Source organism: Macrotis lagotis, chromosome 4 (genome assembly GCF_037893015.1).
Source record: "Macrotis lagotis isolate mMagLag1 chromosome 4, bilby.v1.9.chrom.fasta, whole genome shotgun sequence".
Taxonomy (NCBI): Eukaryota; Metazoa; Chordata; class Mammalia; order Peramelemorphia; family Peramelidae; genus Macrotis; species Macrotis lagotis.
The window spans coordinates 208,049,025-208,074,945 of NC_133661.1; the positions used below are offsets into that span (position 1 = coordinate 208,049,025).

Here is a 25,921-nt window from a genome sequence, read left to right on the forward strand (position 1 = left end):
AAGAAAATCCCAAATGGGGTCACAAAGACTAGGACAAAATTTAAAAAAAGGACTGAACAATTACTAAGAACTGAAAGAAACAGAAGGAAGAAAAAAGACAAAAAAGAAATATAAAGAAATGGAAGACTCTAAATCTGGGAAGCCCCTAGTAAAATCGTAAGGTAAAAATTATTCTCATAGGACAGTGCTTAACATCTTGTAGCTTTAAGGGAAAAAAATAAAAAAAAAACTTAGAGTGCAAGGGTAATAAATTGTAGTGAGCACAGAGAAATTATCATCGTTGTTTCTTTTTATTTGTGTTTACTATGTGGTGGCAGGGTGATTACCAGTTTTATTTGAATGTTTTATATGCCCCAAGATTTACTTACTGAGAATGAGCAGATAAATAGCAATGTTATTTAGCTGTGTCATGTCAATGTGGCCTCACCAACCTTGCCGCTAACCCAAATCAGGTTAATTAATGAAGGACATTTGGGGATCAGAATGAAGGGGAAACAGGAAATTTGATGAATGGGGGGATCTTTATATGATTTTAAGGGGAAAATGCCTGAAGTTTCTTTATAAAAAAGGCTTTCTGGTAGACTTTGGCCTCAACAAACTGGGTGTGATCTCATTTTCAGAGTAAAAAGACAGGACACTGAAAGTCTTTGAAGCCACCTAAGGAAAGATACAACTATCAGGATGTGTTTGGGACAATAAGAGTAATTCTGTTACTTTAAGATAGAAGAAACCATGGAGAATCTCTCCTGTATTTCCAGTCTTGGTTGTGTAATGTTTTGGTTTACACACTCTAGCTCACGGAGAAATTCTTTACTGGCCAAAACAAAGGGCCAGTCACATAGGGAGAACAAGAGATAACAGATGGACAGCCTTTGTTCCCATAACACTAAAAAGTCTCCAGGAACCTTGGGTGTATTTTCTGTGGCAATTTACTGAAAGGTAATAGATCAGAGGTTTACAACATGGAGACTTGCTGAAAGGGATGCAATGCATTTTTCCTGGCTTCACAATGCTTCTCAAATAGCACTAATCTTATTTGTACACAATTTCAAGTTGGTTAATGTTAAAAACATAAATTAACAGAGGTACAATCAACATCAAAGGAAGAAACTTCCAAATTGTCTCTAGAGAAGAGATTATGATTTCCTTTTTTGAAACCAAAATGAAATTCCAGGGTTATCTACAAAAGCTACAGGTAGTTCAATTGATACTATAAAGGTTGGGCTCGTGTTAAATTTCAGTCAATTAGAGATTAAGACTGTTCTACATATGCTTGCCAGATATTAGGCTAGCCCTTTTAAAGACAGAATTCTAACCATCCATGAAATGTATTACTTTTCCCCCCTTTCTTCATCTTGTGAAGTTCAGGAATAGAGCCAGATTCTGAGTCTGGGGCAGTAAATCTTAATTCCTGATAATAATGATCTGTTGAAAATAAAATCCCTCACTATGTTATGTTGGACTTACAGAACTGTGGTATTAGTAGTCATCAAGTTCTGAAACTGAGAAAGATGACACTGGGCACATCCATATCATGGAACTTTCTGTTTGACCTCTAAAATGCAAGATACCAGTGAAGGTGTTGTCAAAATAGATACCATTCAAGTTGCCAAAGGCATCTCATAAATTTCACAGGTATTTAGGTAGGCTTAGTTTATGTTGCTATGGTAACTGCAACGTTTGAATTTCCTAAGCTCAGAATCCTCCTATTATTAACTTTAAAATGATAAGAATGATCACTATGACTTTACATTCATTTGTCACAATGGTAGAGGTCACATCTAAAAGTTTATAAGTTTATTGAACACAGTTCAACAGCTCATTGTAAGCTTTTATGGAATGGTTAATGAGAGTTTCAAAATGTATTTTCCAACTCCTTTATAATTATCTTCTTTATGTATGTGGATGTGCATACATACAAGTTCATGTTTTAGCCAAACAGTCTTAGTGACTTTCTAAAGACCCAAGTTATTATTAGAACAATAAACCTTTCTTTAAAGAGCTTTGTTTCTTTATGGTGATGAGGAAACCGGAGGCCTCTCTATAGAAAAGTGATAACTTTAGGTGTGTGGTGAGGAAAATCTTGTTGGATGTGGCCAATATGATGATTTATTTTGCTTTGGCATAGTTTGTTATAAGGGAAGGAATCTATTAGCTTTGAGTGAGAGAAATGACAGTAATGTTAAAAAAGGGGGGGAACATCAAAATAACATTTAGTTAAAAACAAAAAACCACAGAGTGGCTAGAAAGATAGAAGGTAGGAACTGGACTCCTCCCAAGAGTAGCAGTTTTATAACAGTGACCTAAGACAGTGATATTAATTGAGCTTACCTTCTTTGTTAAATTGCACTCCCATCACTCTCTATATTACTGAGACCATCATAGAGAAGTGTTTTAAGAAAGGGCATTACATGGGGGCACTTCAATATAACAGCAAAGTCTGAAGTGAGACTGACTAGTCTAATGAGTCCCCAAAGGGAGGCTGGAGTGTAATTAAAAAAGCTTTTGTGCCGTTCAAGACCAGGCGTGGAATACGTATCCACAAAAGCAAGAAAAACCAACCACAAATGACACAGGATTGACTAGAGATAGAAACGTCTCTTAATCTGGAGCCAGGCTTACCTTATATCCTGACGATTTGATGTGAACTCCTCGCTTGGTCAGAGTCGATTTCATTCGAATGAAAAAGGAGCGCTCAAGGGTGTTGTCAGTGGTTAGTAGACTGGGGCTTGTTGATTCCACTGAGGAATACAAAAATACATACACACATGATTTGGATTTGTACACATCTCCTCTGAGCTCTTTCTCAGGTGCGATGCTTGAGCTCACTAAAAATAAATGACTGATGGATGTTTTAGAGTGTTGTAATCAATTTACCTCATTTAGAAAATGTTTACTTTGCAAAAAAAATATGTATACAGAATAACTCTTTTTCACACTCTTTATCAAGAAAATTTCCAACCTGTTAACTCATAACTTCCTGGGACATCCTGGGGTTAAAAATAAAGAACTAATTATAAAGTTACTCGAGGCTTTGATAGTTCTGGAATGGGTGACTAGCCAACCTTTAGAGTCCTCAAAAAAAAAAAAAGAAAACCCAACAGAAAAAGCAGACATCTGCTGATTTATGAGAATAATCAGTATCTGGGCAGTGCTGGGAGGGAGGGGGGAGGGAGGGAAGGAGAGAGAGAGAGAGAGAGAGAGAGAGAGAAGAGAGAGAGAGAGGATCCCTCTTCACACTTTTCTTGGAGGTTTCTTCTGTCTTTTTTTCTTTACCTGTCTGCTTGCACAACCCTAAGAAGTACAGAGTACCAGTAAGTACCTTTAATCAAATGTATATCATGGCGGGGGGTATTACTTTCTCCTGTGAATCACCTCTTTGGTTTTAAGGGAATAAATTACATCACTGATTCTGTATAAACTGATGGGAAAACTTTTAACTTTCCAACAGGATGATCTTCAAAACAAATTCCAAGAAGTCACATGAATATGACAAGCCTTAAAGTTGAGAGATCTAGAGTTAGAATTGAGACCAATAAAATCTAACTCCTTCATTTTATAGAAGGAGAAACTGTAGTCTTGGGAGTATATATGACATACATGAGATCACAGAGATAATAAGCATCAGATCCTGCGACTCCAGAACCAATGTTCCTTATATTGCCCCATACTGTAGGACTGAGATGCAATCCAGATAGTAAGCAGCTTGCCACTGACAGCCCTCCTACAACTTACAGTCCCTTCAGTTCCCTATCTCTGATTAGAAAATACAATTTTGTCTTTTAGTTCCCTACTTCAGGCAAGATATTGACTTCTTCCTTTCCACTACTTGTGAAGACAGAATGAATCATATTTGTTTGCACGTCAATGGGATCTATCTTCTGAGATGCTGAGCTTTCAGGGTCTTTGCACAAACATCACAGACTATATGGCCTCAAGTTCTTTTCAGTCTTAGATCAATTATCAGGTTACAGAAATATAGTCTAGCCTATTTAAAACAAGCAAACAAAATGAAGGTAGCAATCTTTAAATGCAATCTATTACTTTTTGTTTTCTTTTAAGGTCCAGATTTGTAATTTTCATCTATAGGGAACTTCCTTCATAGAAATTCCTTCCACAAATGGAAGTTTGGCACATCAACTGCAAATTATATTCTTAAAAAGCTCTCTAGGACACTAAGATGTCAGGTAACTTGCTTTTGGTCTCCCAGTAATAATAGTTTTCTTTACTCTGGAAGTGTTCATAGATTGTACATTTTGACTTTTCTCTATAAAATCTTCAAGTAAAAATTAATTTGAAGGTACAAATTCATTCTCCCTAAACATAATTGAATCACTATCACCCTCTTCTGTCCCCCCGGTCACCACCAAAGTCTTCTGAGGAATACTATGATAATAGACATAGAGTAATATATTTATATATTATATAATATATAACAGTAGAGAAATATATTTCACAAAGTCAAGAGATTTCAGCATGAAGATTCCAGATTCCAGTGATTATAAACAACAGGGACTGCTATAACTATATCTGTCTATATCTAGATCTAAATTTACATCTAAATCTATCTATAGCTATATCTGTTTCTGTTTCTATCTCTACCCATAGTTATATCCATAGCTATAGATAAAATACAAACATATATATATATATATATATATATATGGAATAATACCTACATATCTGTCCACATACAATGTGTATGTATAATCTATTCATTCTTGGATATTTATAATCACCTTGACTTGGAATCTTCATGCTAAAATGTCTTGACTTCATTAATCATGTTTTGTTGTCCTCATTAGGGACAATAGACCTGTAAGGGATAACATATAGATACAGAGATAAACATATTCGCAAATATATTTGTATATATATATATATATATATATATATATACAGAATAATACATGGTGTCTATATTTATATAAGGCCTTTGAATGCATATATAAAGACTTTGTCTTTTTAAAAGAAAAGAAAGCTTCATTTTTCATTCCCTACTTCAAATTTGAGATTGGTTTGCAAAAATATGAACTGTCACACACTGAAAATGAAGATATTTGTGATCTAGAGTTCCTCTTGCAGAGTCCTTGTCTTAATATGACTATGCTTTGCCATATTTATGGCATTTCCATTCTGTTATGATGAGACTATTGGTAAGAGTGCCCCTTTCTTTAATGTCTGACTTAAGGGTTTTCTTTTCTTTCTTTCTTTCTTTCTTTTTTTTTTTTTGTTTTAGAGAGCTGGAATCCGATGTCATTTTAAATGTACAGCTCTTTATCACTTGAGGGAGAAGCCGAGCCATGTTATATTTAGTACTTTCATTTCTTCTGATTAAATATGAATTACTATGAAATTTTTCTCATCATCTAACACGCCATAATACGCCAACAGCTTTTTAATACACTATATAAGCACAAACTTCTGCTCTAAGAGTTTAATTTGCCCCTCTAATCCAATCACATCAACCTTATTTCTCTTATCAGAGATTCCCATTTTGAATTAAATGAGCTCATTAGTTTTAATCAAAAGCAGAGAGATCAAAACTTAAACGTAAATGCTTTAGATCAGAACTGTCACTCAGCCGTGCGGTTCTATTTTACTAAAACAGAAGATCAGAGACCCTTAGAACCAATTTTTTCTCGTAAGGGATGCTGAGAGCTTGAAGATGCTATATCCTTTTTTTTTCTTCCCAAGGACAGATTATACATTTAAGGTTAGACTTAATTTATAGCTTTTTTTTTCCATACTGGTGGAAATAGAAAAGTATGCCAATCTACTTTGGTCCTTTCACATTTATTGGCACTAGTCCTTAGAGACTCAAATGACTGTAAAGCCATCAGAATCTATACCACAAACCCACTCTTAGAAATTCTGCTCCATTCAGCAATATCATGTTTGCAATAGCTGGAAAGAAATGAAACTTTCCCAAGATGTGAAAGATGTTTTCAGGGTCAGGGTTCTGGGTACCTTTTGACCCAGCAACCAAGAAGCCATGGAGATATTGGATATGTTGGTAATTCAGGCATCATTAGCAATTATGATTATTTTTATTATGTGATACTTTACAGTACAATACTTACAAGGCAAATCTGAAACCACAGCATGGATACTTCCTGCTGGGTGAGGAAATGCTAGACTAGAGCCCAGCACGTGCAGGAGAGGCAGCCCCGTACATTATGCTTTAACTGAGGCCTTAAGTACCACAAATCCCACTGTGTTGCAGTAGTAATTATCTAATGGATGGAAGTAATGTTAATTAAACCTTGAATAGCCGGTGCTAAAGCCATAGCTCAGTCCAATTGAAGTCAAAAGATTCAAAGTCTAAATGGATGCTGTAGTTTTCATTTCCAGCCTTGGTATTCTATAGGGGAAGACTGGAAAAGGAGAAGGGATGATAGAGAGGACAAAGAGTCCAAATTCTGAGAAATCTACTTAAAACCACCACAATTTTCCAAGGTTTGGGGGTGATTTTATGTCTCAAGCAGAATAGAAACCTTTTGGAATTATGATTTGGCATTTACTGCACACATTCTCCTAGGGTTTCCCCCCTATCCCCTTTTACAGTTCTTCTCTCTATAAAACAGATGGCAATAAGATATTTCATGTGAAAGTGGGTATAATCTATATCTCAGAGGCCCACCAAATATGAGGGCCTAAAGAGAAGCTTTTTAACTTAAGGAAAGAACACCATTCTGAAGTCGGCAATATGGTATAGTACATTAAGAACTGAATTTGGGGTCAGAGGATGTAAATGAAAATTTAATTTACTCAGTTCTGATTATGTTACAAGATTTAGTTCTTCTTTATCCAGTGGGGGAGGGGAGAGGGAGAAAGGGAGGAAAAAAATTAATGCATATTAAGTAGGAAAAAATTATTTCAAGAAAAAGAGTAGAAAGTGTCCCTTCTTGGACTTTGTGTTCTTCTATTTGTAAAATCAAATAATTATCCATCCCCTTCCATCCCTAAATCTTTGAGCTTATGATTAAGGTTCTTGGTAGACAGGAGAGGTAATACAGGTATCCCTTCCATATCACAACTTTCCCCATCACAGAATTTTGATATATGGGATGGGTACAAGAAATTAAATGGAAATTTAGGGGAGTTTTGCAGAAACTGCAGATGACATAAAGACTATATCTAAATACTTAACCAAAATATTACAATAGGGTCCTATAAACACTCCATAAAATAAAAAGAAAAGAAATCATACTTCTCTTAGTTGAAGGACCAGAAAAATATAATGTGAAATTTGCAAGATTGGGGTGGGGGTGGGGGCAACCTCCAGGATATGGAAAGGATAATAGAAACTTTTTTCCCCCTTAAGGTAGTTCTGATAGGATGTGTGTGATAGTGAAAAGATTTGGGAGAATAGAGTAAAGCAGTGGGAGCGGGGCAGAAGGAGGGGAGGCAGAGCTGAGTTCAGAGGATCAGGTAATAGAATAAAATCACTAAACAAGTTTATGACCAGGAAGTGTTTTAAGAGGGCTTTATAGATATAAAATGCTGTAGTATGTTACTATTAGTAGTCCTTCAGTATTGAAGACAACACCAACCAATCAAATGATTGAAGGTAGTTACACAATTATATTTAATATATTGACAAAAGACCTAGGACACAGGAATGCTAATTATCTTACCTAGAATCTCATAGAAATACAGGGGGTATTGTGAAAGTTTAGAGCTTATGAGTATTCCTTAACTTCCTGGAGTATCTCTAGAAAATAGCTACATAAAGAAAAAGAGTTTCAATGTTTAATAAACTTAAATTTTCTTAGTGCTGGCAGTCAGTTTTTGAATACCCTTTTGAATAAAAGTTGAAAAATAGTTAACAGGTAAGTGTGATGATTATTAGTTAATGTCTATTGAAAATTTCATAATGGAAATCATCAAATTTATTTGTTGATGATATTGCCATTCCCAAGTGCTTTATGCATTTATCTTTAAATCCAAAATGTTCAATCCCAATACATTGGCTATAGCTGCTGATATTAAGTCACACATTTGCCAAGTGTGAAGATTTCATTAACTAATTATTTGAGACAGGATAGGTGACAAATTGAGCCCCAATTTTTCTGCAGGAGCAGTGATCGAATCTTCACTGCTGACCAATATGATAGAGCACAAACAATAAATGCTTTAGAAGTGTTTGTTGGAGTAGGGAGGGGGATGGATTAATTTGTATTTCCCTTTTTTTCAAAGGCTGAACAAATAACATATATGAGAAAAAAGGAAGAAAATGAAGAAAGGAGGGAAAGAAGTAAAACATTTATTAGGATGCAGAAGTATACATTCATCTGTTTATCACAAATGTACCGTGCCATGAACTCCATATCCTACATAGCATAATGTGAATATGTAACATAAAACAGATGATGGCCCAACAATCTCCAAATGAGGCAAATAATTGAGTAAAGTTTGGGACTGGTTTATAATAACAATCAAACCCAAATCTGACTTTATCAGAAAAAGAAGATTCTGAATTCATAAGAAATAGGTATATTTTCAAGGCTGAAATTCTAGGTCAATAAGCTAAGTTTCATCAAGGAAATATCTTTTCAGATTGCCATACACCCTTCTTTTTATAGTATCTTCAGTATGAAAGGGACTACTTGGAGGCTATTTGTGCCTATTTGCAAGGCTTTGTTAGGTACAAAAATACATGAAAATGCAACCCTTCTTTCTATTTTTAAGAATTGATTAAATAAATGCCTGAATTACCCCTAGTTCTCTACAATATACTTGTCACCTTCATTAGGCCATGAGCCAATATTCTAAGTTCATTGAGATATATCATGACATTTTCAGAGTAACAGCTTCTCCAACCACGGCAATTTACTTCTGTCTTTTCAATCTCAACAATATCTACAAAATGTCTCTAGACTTTTATCAACAAATACCTGAGAGGGGTTAGGAGACTTAATTTTAGATAAAATGTATTCTTAAATCTTGAATTATATTAGTAAAGAAATTCTTTAAACATTGAATAGTGATTAGTGACCCTGGAGAGATTGATTTCTAGAGTAGTATAGAAATTAGAAGTATAAAGCCTGACAAAAGGATAGAATAATGGAGTTATAGAAATAAAGGAGACTTTAAAGATCATCTAAGACCAAAGGTATGAAATACAGTGCAGCTAGTGTCAGGAACAATAATTAAAGTGTGCTTGGGAAGTATTTAACAAAATAAAATACAATTGAACATAGATAATGCTAATAAATCATTTTCTGGGTCAATATGCCAAAGATCTTTATATACTAGTTTTGTGGCTCTCATTTATATTTGAGTGTGGCACCAATGATCTAAGATTTCCCTCCCAGTAGATTCTAAATTCCTGAAAATGATTATTCAAGTTCTATTGATCTACTTGATCCTTGGGCTTTCCATATGCTTCAGCTCTCCTATAAAGCTAAATACTTCATTTCCTTCAATAATTCTTTTGTGACATGATTTCTATTCTCTTCATTATCTTAGTTATTATAGCACTGGACATATTGCATTATGTCAATATGTCTCCTGAAATATGGTACTTAAAAATAATCACAACATTAGAGGTATGGTATGATCAAAGCTCTGGGTAGCTAAGCAGTGCAGAGGATAGAGTATCAGGCCTGAAGCCAACAAGATTCATTTTCCTGAGTTCAAATCTGGTTTCAGACACTTCCCGGCAGAGTGACTGTGGGTAAGTCACTTAACCCTACTTGTCTCAGTTTCCTTATCTGTAAAATGATCTGAAGAAGAAAATGGCAAAGCATTCTAGTATCTCTGCCAAGAGAAGTTCAAAAAAGGGGTTACAAAGAATTGGACAAGATGAAAAAAATGCCTTCCAATACGTAATGAATATGGTATGGTCCAGTGGAAAAAAATTTTAATTGATATCTCCCTCTACCACTTATTATTTTCACCTTGGACAAGTCACACAACCTCCTTTGACTGACTCAATTTCTCTGTTGAGGTATTTGGATTAGATGTAAAATCTCTATCCTTGGACTGCTTGGCATTTTGTATTTGGCAGAAATGATGAAGAAGACAGTGAGATAGAGGTGGAAATGGTTCCTAATCCATTTTACACTGAGCCACATCCAAGGAATATCTGACTTCCAATGTTTGATAAGGTCTTCAAGGTTCTAAAAGTGTGAATGGATAAAACTGTAAAGGGCCCTTCCTTTGGGCCCATTAAGTGATAAAAGATTTTTTTAAATAACAACTTCCTAAGAACCAAATCTTTGTAAGTAGAAAAGAAAAAAAAAAGAATTTCTCCATGTGACTTGTGGCAGGAAAAATTTTAATTCTGAGAAAAATATGAATCCTTATAGACAGTAAGGATATTCTTGAAAACAGCATGGTTGAATTGAGAGGCTGTTATGATATGAAGTTAAATGTGCTCCTTTCCTTTTTTCAGTTCACTGAGAAAGTCAATCTTTTCCTTCGTATACCTTGTGCCCAGATCCATGGTGGCAATATTTTTAAGACAAACCAAAGTGCAAACATCCATGATGGATTTTAGAGGACTCAGAAGCTATTTGGAATATTACCTCTCTTGGTGAAACAAAATTATTTTCATGACATTTATCTCGTACTTTGTCCCCCTCCCCCAATTCTTCCCCATCACTGCCATCTTCTAGAAACAAAAACAATTCAGGTTATTTTAAGTTCCATTTTAAAATGTATTTTTAAAAATGAATGACTTTAGACTTAACCTCTAAATTTCAATCATGCAATTTAACTTTCATCAAAATACTGTAAAAAAATTAAAAAATGAAGTAAATTTTATTTGTATTCCTTTATTCTCAAGATCAATTCCTTTGTTTCTATTAACTAAACTCTTAAACTCAGCTTTTTTTCCTCACTATGCCCTTTGTCTAGAATAAATGTCTACTTCCCATCTCCCAAGCCTAATCTTTTCTCTCATCTAAAACCCATTTCCTTCTGGGAGCCTTTCCCATTTAGATGGGCCATAATTGTAGTTGTCTTCTACTATGGAAAATGCTCTAAACACTATTCTTAAGACCACCCAAATGAAAGAAAATAAAAAAGCAATGAAAATTGTAATCAACAAAGAAAATAAAAGAATTTTTAAAATTAAGAAAAACAAGCGAATAAATAAAAACAGCCTTACTGAAGAGAAAGAAATATACTTGTAAACTTTGACACCTTAGAAAGGAAGCTTCCAAAAGGCAGGGAAGGTGCCATTTGTCATTCTGGACATATACTGTGCATTATGGATGCTCAATAAACACTAAACAATAAAACAAAGAAATAAGTCTTTAAGGCTGGGATGCTGTAAGCTACCTGTATAGGGAAATGCAAATGTTTCTTCATGTTAGGGGGAAAATAATAAAGATTTGATATATGAAAGACTAATCACTGGAAAAAAATTTAACTCTGAAAAGCCCCTTAGAAATGTTACAGCCTACTAGGCTTTAATCCATTATCTAAACATTTACAAAAGTATCCACACTTGCCCAATAGACCAGAACAACTCTAAAGGAGCTGATTCGGATGACTGAGTGAATTGTACACAAATGATACAAGGTGGGAGTCTCCTAGCTCTCTGTGCACTTGCAAGTTTAAATAAAGTTGCTTGATTTTCAAGGATAGAAGAGAATACTCCAGGTTTACATGTCATTCAGATCTCTGGGAAGTTAGTGAAGACTCACACATTTAAAAGGTAATTAAAAAAAAATTCTTCCCATGATATTTTGCAACCTGAGAGGAAACCTCTTGGTCGCAAAAGTGCAGGTGTTTTCTTCTTAATCTTAAATAAGTTAAATTCGTGTAAATTTTTAAAACCATTTTGTTTTAAGAAAGCTAAAAACTTTTAAAGTGTCAGGGGATGAAAGAAAAAGATATATCTGAGAAAGGTATAGTAGAGAAGAAAAGTTAAATAGGATTGTTTTTTCTGACTTTGAATTTCTTTTAATATTTAGAGAGCAAAATGCTTAATTATATACTAACTTTCCTATGATAAAAGACTTTCCTTCTCTCCTTCAATAATGGTGCCATCCAAGGACTAGATAGAAATGTTTGCCCTCTCAGAAGGGAGCCCATTTGGATTTTACATTTATCTGAGAAGATAATAAGAATGGCAACAGCACAATAATAATTAACACTTGAAGATTTGCAAAGTACTAAAATTTACTTGATCTTCTCAGTAACTCTGCAAAAGAAGATAATATCTTCATTCTACTTTATAAGGGAAGAAACTAAGTTCCAGAGATGCTGGAGGACTTGCTCAGGGTCAGATCACAGTAAATGTTAGAGGTAGATTTAACAGTTTTCCACCTCCAAGTCTACCACATTGTCCAGTTGCATGAATAGAGTGGTCTAAGGAGATATTATAGTCTTATGCATTTTGAAGGCAAGTAATATATGTGGATAATAGTACTACATGATTACCTACTGGTCCATCTGAGGGGGAGAAAAAAATAAAGCAATACATAATGAAATAGATGCCCAATTTATACTTGGTGAAATCACATGTGAAGAATAATTGGATGTAAACATTGATTTTTCTATGCAGAAAAATCATGCTTTTATGCTTAAGTATTGCATTGTTGCAATATGATTGAATTATAAATGCAACTGCTGAATCCCTTTTTTCCTTTTTTCATCTACTGCACAGTTACAGACACTTTCATTGGCTTCTTAATGCTACAAGGATAAAATAGAATGTTATACTAATGTTCTTCCCAATTTGACTCTTTCTTACCTGTCTTTCCTTATTTCATGATGCCCCCGCTTTGGCATAGTATATATTTGAGCTAAGTTTTTCCCTGAACTTGAAATTCAATGTCATATTTTTCAGCATTTGCACTAGCTATCTTCTATTCCTAGATGCCAGAATGTACTTCTGGCTTTCAAAAAAAAAGATATCCATGACACATTTTTAGATTTAATCTGCATTATTAGTATTTTATCATATTCTTAACTCTAGACAGTCAATAAAACAAAAAAAAATCAATCCTTGATTTATAAAATTGCCAATTTCCAAGGTGTAAATATTCATACTGATAATTTTATAGTTGGGTCTCTGGATCTGATTAGAGCTGGCTCCAGCACACCCCTGCTTGGAACACATTCTCTCTCTCTCTCTCTCTCTCTCTCTCTCTCTCTCTCTCTCTCTCTCTCTCTCTCTCTCTCTCTCTCTCTCTTTCTGTTTTTGTCTCTGTCTCTCTTTTTTCTAAGCCCTTGGGGAAGAAAGAAAATATCTACCTTTCTATTCTCAATTTGGTCTTTATGAAGAAACCAAGACTGAGAAAAATCTTTCAAGGTCCCCAGGAGAACTTTCTGACCAGTGTTATTTGACAGAATTCCAAGGTTGCCAATACTGTGAATGTAGTCAAACTTCTTCACAACTCCATTACTTATTTTTCCCTTCCAAAGGAGAAACATTTTCATTGGTTTTATTCTAGTTTTCTACCTTCTATCAAATACATTTCATTTAGTGCTTGGAGGGAGTTCAGAGTCATTTATTCAATCTTCTTTTACAGATGAGGAAATTGGGCATAAGGAGGGTAATTCCCTTGCGCAAGGTCACACAGGTAATAAACATCAAAGGAAGGATTTGAACCTAGGATCAAGCCATCTTTCCAATGGACCCAATGCCAATAATATTGTTGTCTGAATATCTTCAGGCTAAGTTAGGAGGTCAGGAAGTTAGATTATATGAACTTCATTGTATCTTAGAAGACACTGAAGTGTCATCTTTTAAAATAAATAAAAACAAATAAAATAAAAACGTTAGGCCATTATTTTTTCATTTTGTAAATCTGGATTTTCTGACTCCTGTAGCCTCAAGATGTGTGCATCTGTATCTTATGCTAAACAAGCAGCATTTAGACTTGGTCTTTATAAAGGCCCTTATGAGATAGGAGATGCAATTTGTTGTTGATCAGTCGTTTTTAGTCATGTCTAAATTTGTCTGACCCATTTGGAGTTTTCATTGCAAAGAGAATGAAATAGTTTGCCATTTCCTTTTCCAGCTAATTTTACAGATGAAGAAACTGAGGAAAACAGGGTTAAATGACTAGCTAGAAAGAGTCTGGGGTCAGATTTTAATGGGTCTTCTGACTCCAAGCCCAACACTCTATCCACTTGTGACATCTAGTTGCCCTAGGAAATGTAAAAAAAAGTGCAACTGCTTTTTGTCTTATTAAAGTCAAATAATTTTTTCCCTTTTCTTTCTTCTTTTCTGTTAGGTTTTGTGCCTAGAAACTTGCAAATCACTAACTGAAATTCTAGAACATAGTTGGGAAAGGAATTTGGGTTCAGAACTGGTAATTATGAAGTTCTTGAGCACAGAGTTAAAAAAATAACTAACAATCAACCCCCATTCCCCAATAGCATTAAAGCTCTCTGGCAATGCTGCCTGGTGCTGCCAGCCTATCTGGAATGAGAATTACAAATGCTCACGGTTGCTTTTCATATTCTCATATGCCAAGCAGGGGTTACTACTTGGGGAGGCTGTTCCCTGAGGGAGAGAAGGGTATATTCAGTTGCCTCATGCTGCTGCTCCGCAGTTGGTATTTGGATGATACCACTCTGGGGAAATATACACAGTGTCAAAGTCAAGCTGTTACCAGTGGGTGTTTCTATACACAACCACTAAGTACTAGGAAGGTTCAAAGGAGAAAACTGGGTATCATAAAGATAGCCTTTGAGAGTACATGACATCCAATGTGACCCATTACATGCCAGTCTCTGCACTCCAAAGAACAAACACTATGAATACTGCAAGAGACTATTTTAAATCTTATTGGAAACCCCCTGTAAATGTTGCCACTTGAGGGATCTATTCCTGGAGAAAAATATAGTGTGTGCTCCTGGGACACCTCTTGGATTCCATTACTGATATTGCGTATGGGATCGAGTGTGGCAATGCTTTTATCACGACTATAAAGTGGTTACGAGCCAATTCCTCATATAAAACATACTCAATAACAGTAGGGCTTTTCTTTCTTTCTTCCTCTCTTTCTTTTTTTTTTCTTACGACAAACATGATGTCAGACAAAGGGCATCAGGACTTAGTCTTTGTAGTACAATACAAAATAACAATACATAAACACCTTTGTGAAGGCAGCTTGAAACCCCATGTTTTCTATTAAAAAGTCATGTTCAATCTTCACTGTTGATAGAACAGAATAGCTAACACAGAGAACATTGTATATCAGAAAGGTCAATAGTTATTATGAGCTACAAATATATTTTTTTCCATCCTTCAGGCTGTTTAGCGCATATCACAGCATGAGCAGCTGTCTTCTTTAATGCTTTTAAAATTAGAATCCCAAAGAGGAAGGAAAAATTACGGTTGCAATGATTGCTCTTTGCTTTTGTAAGTTTACTTTAATACACTATTTTATATACATGAATCTTCTATGCAGCTTACCCAAAGGACAGGGACTGGGTAGGCAGTATAGTGTTGGGTTGCCAAATTTATTTATTTTTAATATTCTGGCCAAAATCTTTGTCTCTGGCATAGATGTTGATAATACACTGTTATTTCTAAATGGAAGTACACAGGAGCATTACACATGAACATACATGCAGATTCACAATTGCATATACACACACACATATATATATATATATATATATATACTATATTTCTGAAGCTATGTTGCCATCAAAAATGGTGCCTTGTAACTTGAAACACATGTATTGTTGATTTGAAAAAGAAGTCAATGATTCATGCATTCCAAACAAAATATTATTGCTTATATGCAGATGCATGGAAATAAAATGGCCAAAGTTTTGTACACATTGATTTTTTTTAAATAAAAGAAAATTAAACAATACTAGGAGATCATGCAAGTAATTGTTATTGTCTTATTGTTTATAACTCAGATGTATTTAGTATAAATTCACTGAAACAATATGATTCCTAATGAATAAAAGACTTACTATGTTCTATAACTGGGTAGGTGAATGTCTTTCTGAACAGTTGCTCCAAAAGCTTACTCTTTAATTTGGCAAATTGATCGGCTCATTTGTTGGGCAATATTTCATTTGCTGAGACAATAACAATAGCTAATGTTTATATAGCTTTTAGTATCTTAGTATATAGCCCAGGATCTTGACTAAGTGCTTCACAGTTGTCATCCCATTTGATCCTTCCAACAATCCAGGGGGATAGGTCCCATTATCCTCACATAATAGATGAGGAAACTGAGAAAGAATGAAGTTAAATGATTTGTCCAAGTTCATACTACTAGTGTCTGAGAGTAAATTTGGCCTCAGGTTTCCATGATTCCATGTACTGTTGTAACCACTGTACTACCTAGCTGCCTATCACTTTAGAGATGATAATTTTTTTTGAATGATTTTTCCCCATATTTGCTTCAGCTATCTAAAACTCTACCATATTTACACATATGTTCTGGTTAGAAGTTAAGGATTTTCATTCATCCATTCATAAAACTATCTGTTGAGCAAGTATATAGAGAAAGGAACAACCATTTTCTGGTTGCTTATAATGCTTTTAGAATTTTAAAACTCAAAATTAAAGGAGCTGTATCATGAGGAGGATACAAAATCAAATAAGACACTCTTGCTGCCCTCAAGAAGTTAAAGGAGATGGGGGTAGAGGATAGCAATTGGGAAGTTATACTGATAGTGAATGTTGTGAGCAAGAAAGTTGTAAATTGTATGGAAGAAAGTTCAGGTGAAAAATAACTAAGGCATGATAAGAGGCATATAAGGAATATTTTGTAGATAGCCTTAACTATGCTCAGCAATTAATTGAATTTGGGCCATAAGATGAGTAATGAGGGAAATCTATTTCCAAGATTTAGAGTCTAAGTGATGGAATGATGCTGTAAGAATAAAATACAATAACCAAGAGAAAGAACTGATTCAGAAGGAAGGGGAATGACCTAGTTTATGGAAATGTTAAGGAGGTCATCTGAGGAGAGATATCTCGTAGGCACTTGAAGATGAGGGCTGTAAATCAGAAGAGAAGTTAGGACTATTGTTACAGACTTGAGAATCATCAGAAGACCAATTGCAGTTAGAACTGTGGAAATGAATAAGATTGCCAAGGCAAAGAGAGATGAAGGTTAATGACCAGAGAAATGGCAATTCTGCAGGAGGAAGAATTCTGTGAGGAGGAAGAGAAAATAATGGGCCAGGAATAATCAACCAGACATATAGGAAGAGTCAATAAAATTGCAAGTCATGAAAATGAATTGAGGAAAAATGAAGAAGGAGAAAGAGGAAGAAAGATGATCAGTAGTTTCAGTGCCAAAGAGTGGTAAAGAAGACTTAGAAATTAGCAGAGTTTGATGATTACAAGTATCTGTACAGCACAGTTTCTTAACATAGTCTTTTAAGTTGATTTTTTTTATTACAAGGCAATGGGGTTAAGAGACTTGCCCAAGGTCACACAGCTAGGTAATTATTAAGTGCCTGAGGTTACATTTAAGCTCAGGTCCTCCTGACTCCAGGGCCACTACCTAGCTGCCCCCTTAAGCTGATTTTTAAGGAATATTTTTGATAATTGCATTTCAACTGAATTAGGCTCCTTTGTTATCCTATATATTTTATTTTATGCATTTAAAAATATATTCTGTGAAAAGGCCCATATGTCTTCACCAGACTGCTAAAGGGGTCTGTGACAAACAAAACATTAACTTAGATCAGTTTCAGCTGAGAGGTGGGAAAGACGTTAGATTAGAAGAGGTTATATTATTGAATGGGAGGCAAGGAAGTGAAGGTAGTGAATATAAATTGCTCTTTTGAGAAGTTTATTAGTGAATAAGAGAGATACAATGGTAGCTTGGGGGTAGGTAGAAGTGACCAGGAAATATTCTTATTTTAATTTAATCTACCAGATGCAGAAAACTGGACTCTTGGGACATTTAACAAAATTCTGATAAGACATGGTCATGAACTTGTAAGCTCCCCTGGAGTTTACACTTTAGTAGGGAGATATGACACATAAAAAAAGAACTATATTGTAGAGTAATACACAATAAATTCATTAGAGAAATTCAAAGTACCATATGATGTCTGGAGTGGGATAGGTCAACATTGTCTGGGAAAAATTAAGAAAGCAGAGAAGATAAGAAAGATAACCTTTTTTCAAGTGTGTCTATGATTTCAAGAAGTAGATTTGTGGGGTTTTTGTTCTCTTTTTCTTCTTTTTATTTTCCTCCTCTTCTTAATTTTTCTTTTTCTTTGAGCAGTGAGGAAAGTGAGAATAAATTGAGTGGAGGTCCACTGGGGTGAATGGTAAGCATTTCAGTCTGACTGAAGCACAAAATTCATTGAGAACAAAATGAGAGTATACTAGGAGTTGAACACTTTTTAGGATAAGAAAAGCCTGAGCATGTTTGGAGGCAGAGAAGATAAAGATGATGGAAAATGTGAAGAGAGCAATGGATGGTTTAAGATACAGCACAAAGGCTAAGGAATTAGCCCTGAAAATAAGGCAGGATAGTTCAGAGAATAGTGAGAGGAAAGAGGAGAGTAAAATTACAAAATTTGAGATTGAGATAGATAAGGAAATTTTTAGAATTTCATGTTGCATTGTCTCATTTCCAGCAGGGTTGAGGCAAAGTCATTAAAGGAGAATGTTCTGTGAAGGCTTTAGGAGGGAAGGAAAAGTTTTGAAAAAGTTGCTTTGAGGAATACATTAGAGAGTAAAAAAGACATGAAAATTGTAAAAGAATTTTTGATAGTGGTGAGGTCAGGCTGATGTCAGAGAGCATAAAATTACAGTTTCTCCAAATGGTTCCATGACCTTCCCCATCAATGCTTGGAAGTCCAGGAATGGAGGAAGGGTAAAACAGATGCTAAGGTTTAACCAGGGTTGAAGATTGGTAAGGAAGTAACAGTGGAAGCTTAATGATCACATCAGCAATTCTAAGATGTTGTTGAGAATAATGTTGAAATGGCCAGGTATGAATATAGAGCTATTTTCAAGAAGATACTCAACTTTGAATATTCTTTGACCCAGAAATATCACTATTAGGTCTATACTCCAAGGAGATCAAAGAAAGAAGCAAAGAACCTGTACTTACAACAATATCTTGAGCAATTATGTTTTGTCCCTAATCTGGAAACTAAAGATTTCTACTCAGGGCTTCACTCACTAAGGAATGCCTAAACAAATTATAGTATATAAATGGTATTACTATCTTGTAATAAGAAATGGTATTCTATTGTGTCATAGGTTTAAGAGGAAGCTAAGAAGACAACCATGAATTCATGCAGAATGAAGGGTTCAGAACTAGAAGAATAATTTGTATAATGATAATGATGTACAAACAAATTTGAAAGACTTTAGAACTTGGATCATTGAAATGATAAACCTTGAGTCTAGAGAACTGAAGATAGATATGCCACCTATCTTCTCCTCACAAGAGAGAGGATAGATTTAAAATGTGGAGACATACATCTTTGAGCATAGCCAGTGTGAGAATTTGTTTTGTTGTACCATGCATATTTATTTTGAGAATTTTCTTTTTTTCTTTTTTAATTTAATAATTGATGACAGTAATGAGAGGGAGAGATAATGAATGCTTGTAAAATAAATGAATGGAATTTTAAAAATTAAAAAAAATGGTTGATTATAGAGTTCAAAGTGGGTAGAGTTGAAAGGAAGTACTAGATAGTAGTAAACACAAATTTTGGAATCAGTAGTTCTGGGTTCACATCCTAGCTCCAAAACTTACTGGAATTTTGAGGATACATATGAGGTAAAACAGAAAGGGGACCTTGGGAAAGTCATTTTCTTCATTTGTCCAGTATTTTTATTTCCTCAGTTTCCTCATATTCAGAATGGAGCAGGAAGAAGAGGAAAAGGTCAAGGTATTGGAAATCACAATAAGATCAAATAGGAAATTAAAAAAGGTAGAAGCTTTCCTTAAGTTCTTTGTGTGGGTAACAGGGATGAGAGAATCAGGAAGTGAGAGGTACTCTAGAGATACATGTTAGCTATGAGGTAAGTGGAAGAGGAAGGGAGCATGGAACTATTTCAAAAATATATTGAAATAACTATGATCCAATTAGTATATAGTCATAAAGTGCTTTGCTTCTAAAAACTAGCCTGCTTAATAGCAGATCTAGACTGAGGGTTCACTGTATATTGTGTGGTGGTATAATAGTGAAGAAGAGGAGGTTAAATGGCTTCTGACAACCTACATCTCATAGTAATGCTCTAATAAACTCTTATAGAAGCAGCTGAAGGTATAGTGAATGGGTTACAAGACCTGGAGTCAGGACAAATCAGGCCTTGGAACTTGCTAGCTATGTGGTCCTGAGCAAGTCACTTCACCACTGTTTGCTTCAGTTTTCTCATCTGTAGAATAGAGATAATTATGGCACTTAGCTTCCAGAATTGTTGTGAGGAATAAATGAGATAATATTTTTTAAAAACAAGGCCACTATATACATATTTATTCTCTTAATAAATTAACAGTGAATATTTGATATTTTGGTGAAATTTATTTATCATGTTCCATCCAGAACATTGTGGAGTAGAATTATTTTCTTAGGTATGCTTAGGTTTGCTTCATATTGCCTATTTTTGACCTACAATTTTGCAAAATGACGAAATTTTGGTATAATTTGAAGAACCCAAAGAAATATAGTTTATTATTTAGATTCCATTATTTCACTAGTCACGATAAATTTTTGCACTTTGATTTTCCACAAGTATAGATTTCAGACTCTAAAGTCTGAGGAGATGAAATAGAGAATTATTCTAAAAGTCAATGAAGAGGCACATGAAAGAAATGAGAGGCTTCATGCAATTCAATACAAAGAATTATGTAGAAGAAGTGGTAGAAGGTGTTTTTCTAAAAAATGTTAGATAAAAAAATGACCTATCTATACAAAAATATTTATAACAATTCTTTTCATAATAATCCATAACTACTATGATAATATCCATCTATTGGGAAATGGAAAGACAATTTCATATTTGAATATTATCACACCATAAGAAATGATGAAATGGACAGTTTCATAGGATGCTGGGAACACCTCTCTGAACTGATCCAGAGTGAAATGAACTGAACTAGAATATTTTATATGACATCATAAAGAAAAATATCTTTGAAAGATTTTACAACTCTAGATTAAGTATATCACTTTTTAATTTTTACTAGGGAGGTGGTAGGCTTAATTAGTCAATCAATAAACATCTATTAAGTGCCTACTTTTGTCAGACATGCTATAAGCACTGGTTTAAAATGTAAAATAAGAATTATATTTTTTGACACAGTCCATGTGAGAATATTAGTGCTAGAGAATATCCTTTATTCTATGTTTTTTAAAATTAAATTCTATTGAATGTTTTCACTTTTTTATCCAATTTAATATGAACAGAGAATGATAGAGTCATATTTCCAGGTACCTTTACATAAAAATTTAAATAAACTGACTATTAGAGAGGAGGAATTCTACTATTTTATGTAAAATTTGTTTGTGTATCAATAGCATTCTGAGCAATTTTCAATTGCTTATGAAGCTGAGTTGCAGAGTTGACAGCAAGCTTCAAATCATCTATAAAAGGCAAATAATTGATGTTGTGATGCTCATCCTTGTGTTTTCCTTGAAGTCATGACCTTTGTTATTTCATCTTCAAGTTAATCAACTAAGTCCCCAGAAGAACTAAATGAGTCTCCCTGAAATATTTTCTATTTTATATGTAGAACTATTGAGATTGGATGGTCTTCCCTTTGTTGAAAGATGATGGCAATACATTTATTTACTGCATATATTATTGTTGTTTTTATTATTATCACTTCTATTGGTAGATAACACTGCAGTTTTTGTGAAGGTACATATAGATGCTATTTTGCAATGGTAAGAAAACTAAACAAAACTCTACCATTGTGGTCTGCTGGTACATGGCTGCTCTGGAGTGATGGAATAAGAAGAGGTTTTGGAGTGAGAAGATCATTTGTGCTACTTCTTAGCTGGGTTATCATCTCATATTCAAAATGAGAGGAAAAATGGGTAAAGCCAATAAAAATACTTCATACATAAATTTGTTATGCTTCTTCACAAAATTCTTGATATAAGCTATTAAAGGTACCTTCTTACTCTGAAACTAATACCCTTTCCCAACTAAATTACATGACCATGTATGTTATGTGATAATTTAAGAAAATACAAGAGTGCTTTTAAAAAAGAAAAATTAGCAAAGAAAACCTTTTCTTTTCCTTTTTAGTTGAACAAGTAAATAAATTACTTCAACCCATAGTTTCAGTGAATGACAAGTCTTTCCTATTCAGTTTTAAGTTCTATCCTGTGGGACAAATTGAGTTATCTAAATTTTTTCTCAATCAACTTGAAAATCATCAATAATATTAATTTCTTTCTAGTTATTTTGACTATCTTCACCATCTGCCTTCTTGGTTTACTGAGGGAAGAAGTAATCAGTTAGACACATGCAGAACATGTAATCTCTGTAAGGTGATATTCTGGGGATTTTTCCATATTTATATTTTCCCCCTACATTGTATTATCACTACCCAAGAGCCCATGCTGTTATTTTTTTCCAAGTCTGAAGATCACCCCATGGATTAACAAATGATTGAGGATTCTCTCTTAAAAGACTCTTTAAAAAACTGTCAGAATCAGCCTGAGACAAAGATTTATTATGAACTATTTAAAGGGCTTAATATATGTATCCCCAATGAGCCCTTGGAGCAAACTAGAAAGGAAGAGTGGAATTCTCAAAGAATAGGAAAAATTCTCCAATGCCCCACTTTCTTCACACCATGATTACTGTTTACTCAAAGGATAAAATGCCTAACCTGTCACACAAAGTCTTCAGAAGCCACATTCCTGCTGATGTACAGTAAAAACAGAACAATGAAGAGCCACACTAATGTGACCAAGAAAGGCAGCTGTAATTTACTTTCTAACCTGTTCACTAACACACTAATATGGAGGCATCTTGTAGAAGGAGCTGATCCTGTGACCCAGGCAGCAATCAAACAACTGTCAGAGTGTTTTCTGTAACAGAAGCTGCGACCATTACCTTAATTATACGTTCCTGGATAACAAACCTTCCTTAATGAGCAACTTTTCTCCTATATGTGTTCCTGTTCACCCCTTCTGTCCTTGAAAAGGCCCATCGCAGATTATTTCAATTGGAAATTGTAAAGCATATTCATAAGTATCCTTTCCAACAGGTAATAAATACTACCTAACAGGCTGTTTGCTTTATGAGAATGCCAAATATAATTAAAATTATAGGCCTTTACTCCAGGGAAGAACAGGAAAAAGAACTGCTCAATGTAGATGGAAAACTTTTCATAGGCCTTGGAGTTCAGTGTTTCTCCTGCAAGGATGGGTCTCCAATTTGTCATTCAGCTATTTTATAATTATGCTTTCCTCTTTGTAAGCAACTAATCAACACACATTTATGAAGTAACTACAATGAACCAAGCCTGGGGATTGCTTATGATCACCTGTGAGGAATAATTTGGGAAAAGTGTGATGCTGTGGAAAGAACTCTATATCTGATGTTCAAATGAGCTGGCATCAAGTCTTGGTTTTGCCATTGTTTGTGTGTGAGTCCTTGGACAAGTCATTTCCCATAAATCAGTGACTCAGTTTTATCTTCTATAAAATGAAAGATTAGATGGTCTTTTAAGTCTAAAGTTATAAGTCTAAATCCTATGGTTTGAGGGCAGGAAGCCTTGGTTTAAATCAAAAACTCTCTGGGCCACATTTTTTTTCATCTATAAGAAATTAAATTGGGGCAGCTAGGTGGCACAGTGGATAGAGCACTAGCCCTGGAGTCAGGAGGACAAATCTGACCTCAGATACTTAATAAGCACATAGCTGTGTGACCTTGGGCAAGTCACTTAACCCCATTGCCTAATTCAAAAAATCAAAAAATATTTAAAAAATAAGAAATTAGATTAGATGGTTCCTAAAGGGACTTCAGTTCTAAATTTAGCATACTTTCTTTCTTATCTTCTTTTCTCCTACCCAGACACTTGGATTGTCTTTTGTTTTTAAAATTTTCTCCTCCCCTACACTTGTTCTTTCCTCTCCCCCCAAAATTCCTTTTTTTTATGATTTCCTGTTGATCTTCCAACATTTAGAAGAGACAGACTTGAATGTCTCTGAAGGAGCTAAAGGATTCAGTTTCCTTTTCAAAAAGTTTTAGCCATCCAAGTGAGTGAAACATAGTTTTCATATAGAAAAAAGATTCTTAATAGTCATCTGAAGGAGAAAACTTGTCATAGAAATTCATGCTTATAGAGAGTGTCACTTTCCTTATAAAACTCTTTGAGGTAGATAGTATAGGCATTATTAATATGTCCATTTTATATTTGAAGAAACTCAGGTTTGGAGAAACCAAATGACTTTCTCATCCATAGAAAGGATACCCTAAGGAACTAAGCCAGGATTCGAAATTTAGATATCCCAACTCCAAATCCAGGGTTCTTCTACTATATGTTTTTTCAGGTACTTCCTTAATATCTTATTTTTCTTAGAATACAGTGAGAAAAAAACATCTAATGGAAGATAATATCAGGAGCACTGTATTCAGAGTTGGAATAGTTTGATGTAAAAATGATATTAATATTAATAATAATAGCTAGCTTTTAAATAGCCCTTAAGGTTTGCAAAGTGTTTTCTAAATATTTCAGTTACATTTACAAAAAAAAAGCCCTGGGAGTAGCTTCTATTATTATGCCCATTTCATAGAGGAATTGAGGTGGATTATTATGCCCATTTCATAGAGGAATTGAGGTGGAGGTTTAAATAACTTGCCTAGGATTACACAACTAGTGTTTTCATTTATTATGGTGTCGTTTTGGGCAAGGTACCTAATCTCTCTGGGCCTCAGTTTCTTCTTCTGTAAAATAGAGATAATACTTGTACTAATACTCTCCTGAATAAAATGTGATGCAAATCATGTTAGGCCCATGTGGATACAAGATATTATCACTCCAGTTCAGTAGTCAACCACTCAGAGAATATGGTTCTTGATAGAGAATATAGTTCTCGATTGTTTTATACAAGGGTGTAGTCAATCAGGAAGATGATTCATTTAGATGCCTACTTAAGTAGATAATGAATGAGTACCTTATTGTTGAGAATATTCAAATGGAATGGCTGGGGAAGGTATAGAAAAATATTTATATAGGTTTAACTAGGTACCTTCTTTGATGTCTTGCAACTGTAAGATTACATAATTTTAGAAAATAGCATAGTTTATTAGAAATATCCTAAGATAGAAGATGGGAAAACTGGCCCCATCTCAAATTATCTATTAAATATCTGTGTGACCTTTCATAATCTATATAACTTTTCTGGGTCCTAAGATCCTTGATTGTAAAACAGAAATAACATTATTTTTCTTATCTACTTGTAGAAATGTTGTGAGGATCAAATGAAATAGTACTCTGAGTGTTCTTTGAAAAATCGACTCCTATAAAAATGTTAGGCTTCATTGTTCTAAACTGAATGAAGAAAAGTATGTGTTAAGGGAACCATGTCATTGAGAAGAGACATATGGGCCAGCAATAGACAAAAATTAGATTAGGTGTAAAAACAAATGAGGCTTTACCAAAGTCTGAACTTTAACAGAAATGATTAATTCGACCCACCAACTTTGAATTTCAGTATTTTAAAGCTACTGACCTTTCAGGCCAGGACATCATCCCCCTGGCCATTAACTTTAGGGGAAATATATATTGATGACAATGTTTTTTGGCAAACTGATCTGTACTGTCATCCTATATGAAAAGTCAAGAGAGAATTGATATGTACTGAAGGATGGTACTGAAAGATGATGGGAATAATATACAAAAATATAAGGGGAAATGAAAGAATGAAAAAGTCAGGAAAAGGAGACAGGAACTTTTGCACAAAATAAAGAAAAAAATGAGAAAAGCAACAAAGAAATAATTGGATGACAGAACTTATAGACAAAAAGAAGAAA

At 34.4% G+C, this 25,921-nt stretch overlaps 1 protein-coding gene across 1 annotated transcript in view; it reads right to left on the reverse strand.

The window, feature by feature from the left end:
- Positions 1-25,921, reverse strand: part of NPAS3 (neuronal PAS domain protein 3) — a 1,122,614-nt gene that overhangs the window by 101,813 nt on the left and 994,880 nt on the right. The window contains 1 exon segment of the mRNA XM_074235345.1: positions 2,623-2,741. Within this exon segment, the coding sequence (XP_074091446.1) occupies positions 2,623-2,741 (119 nt within the window).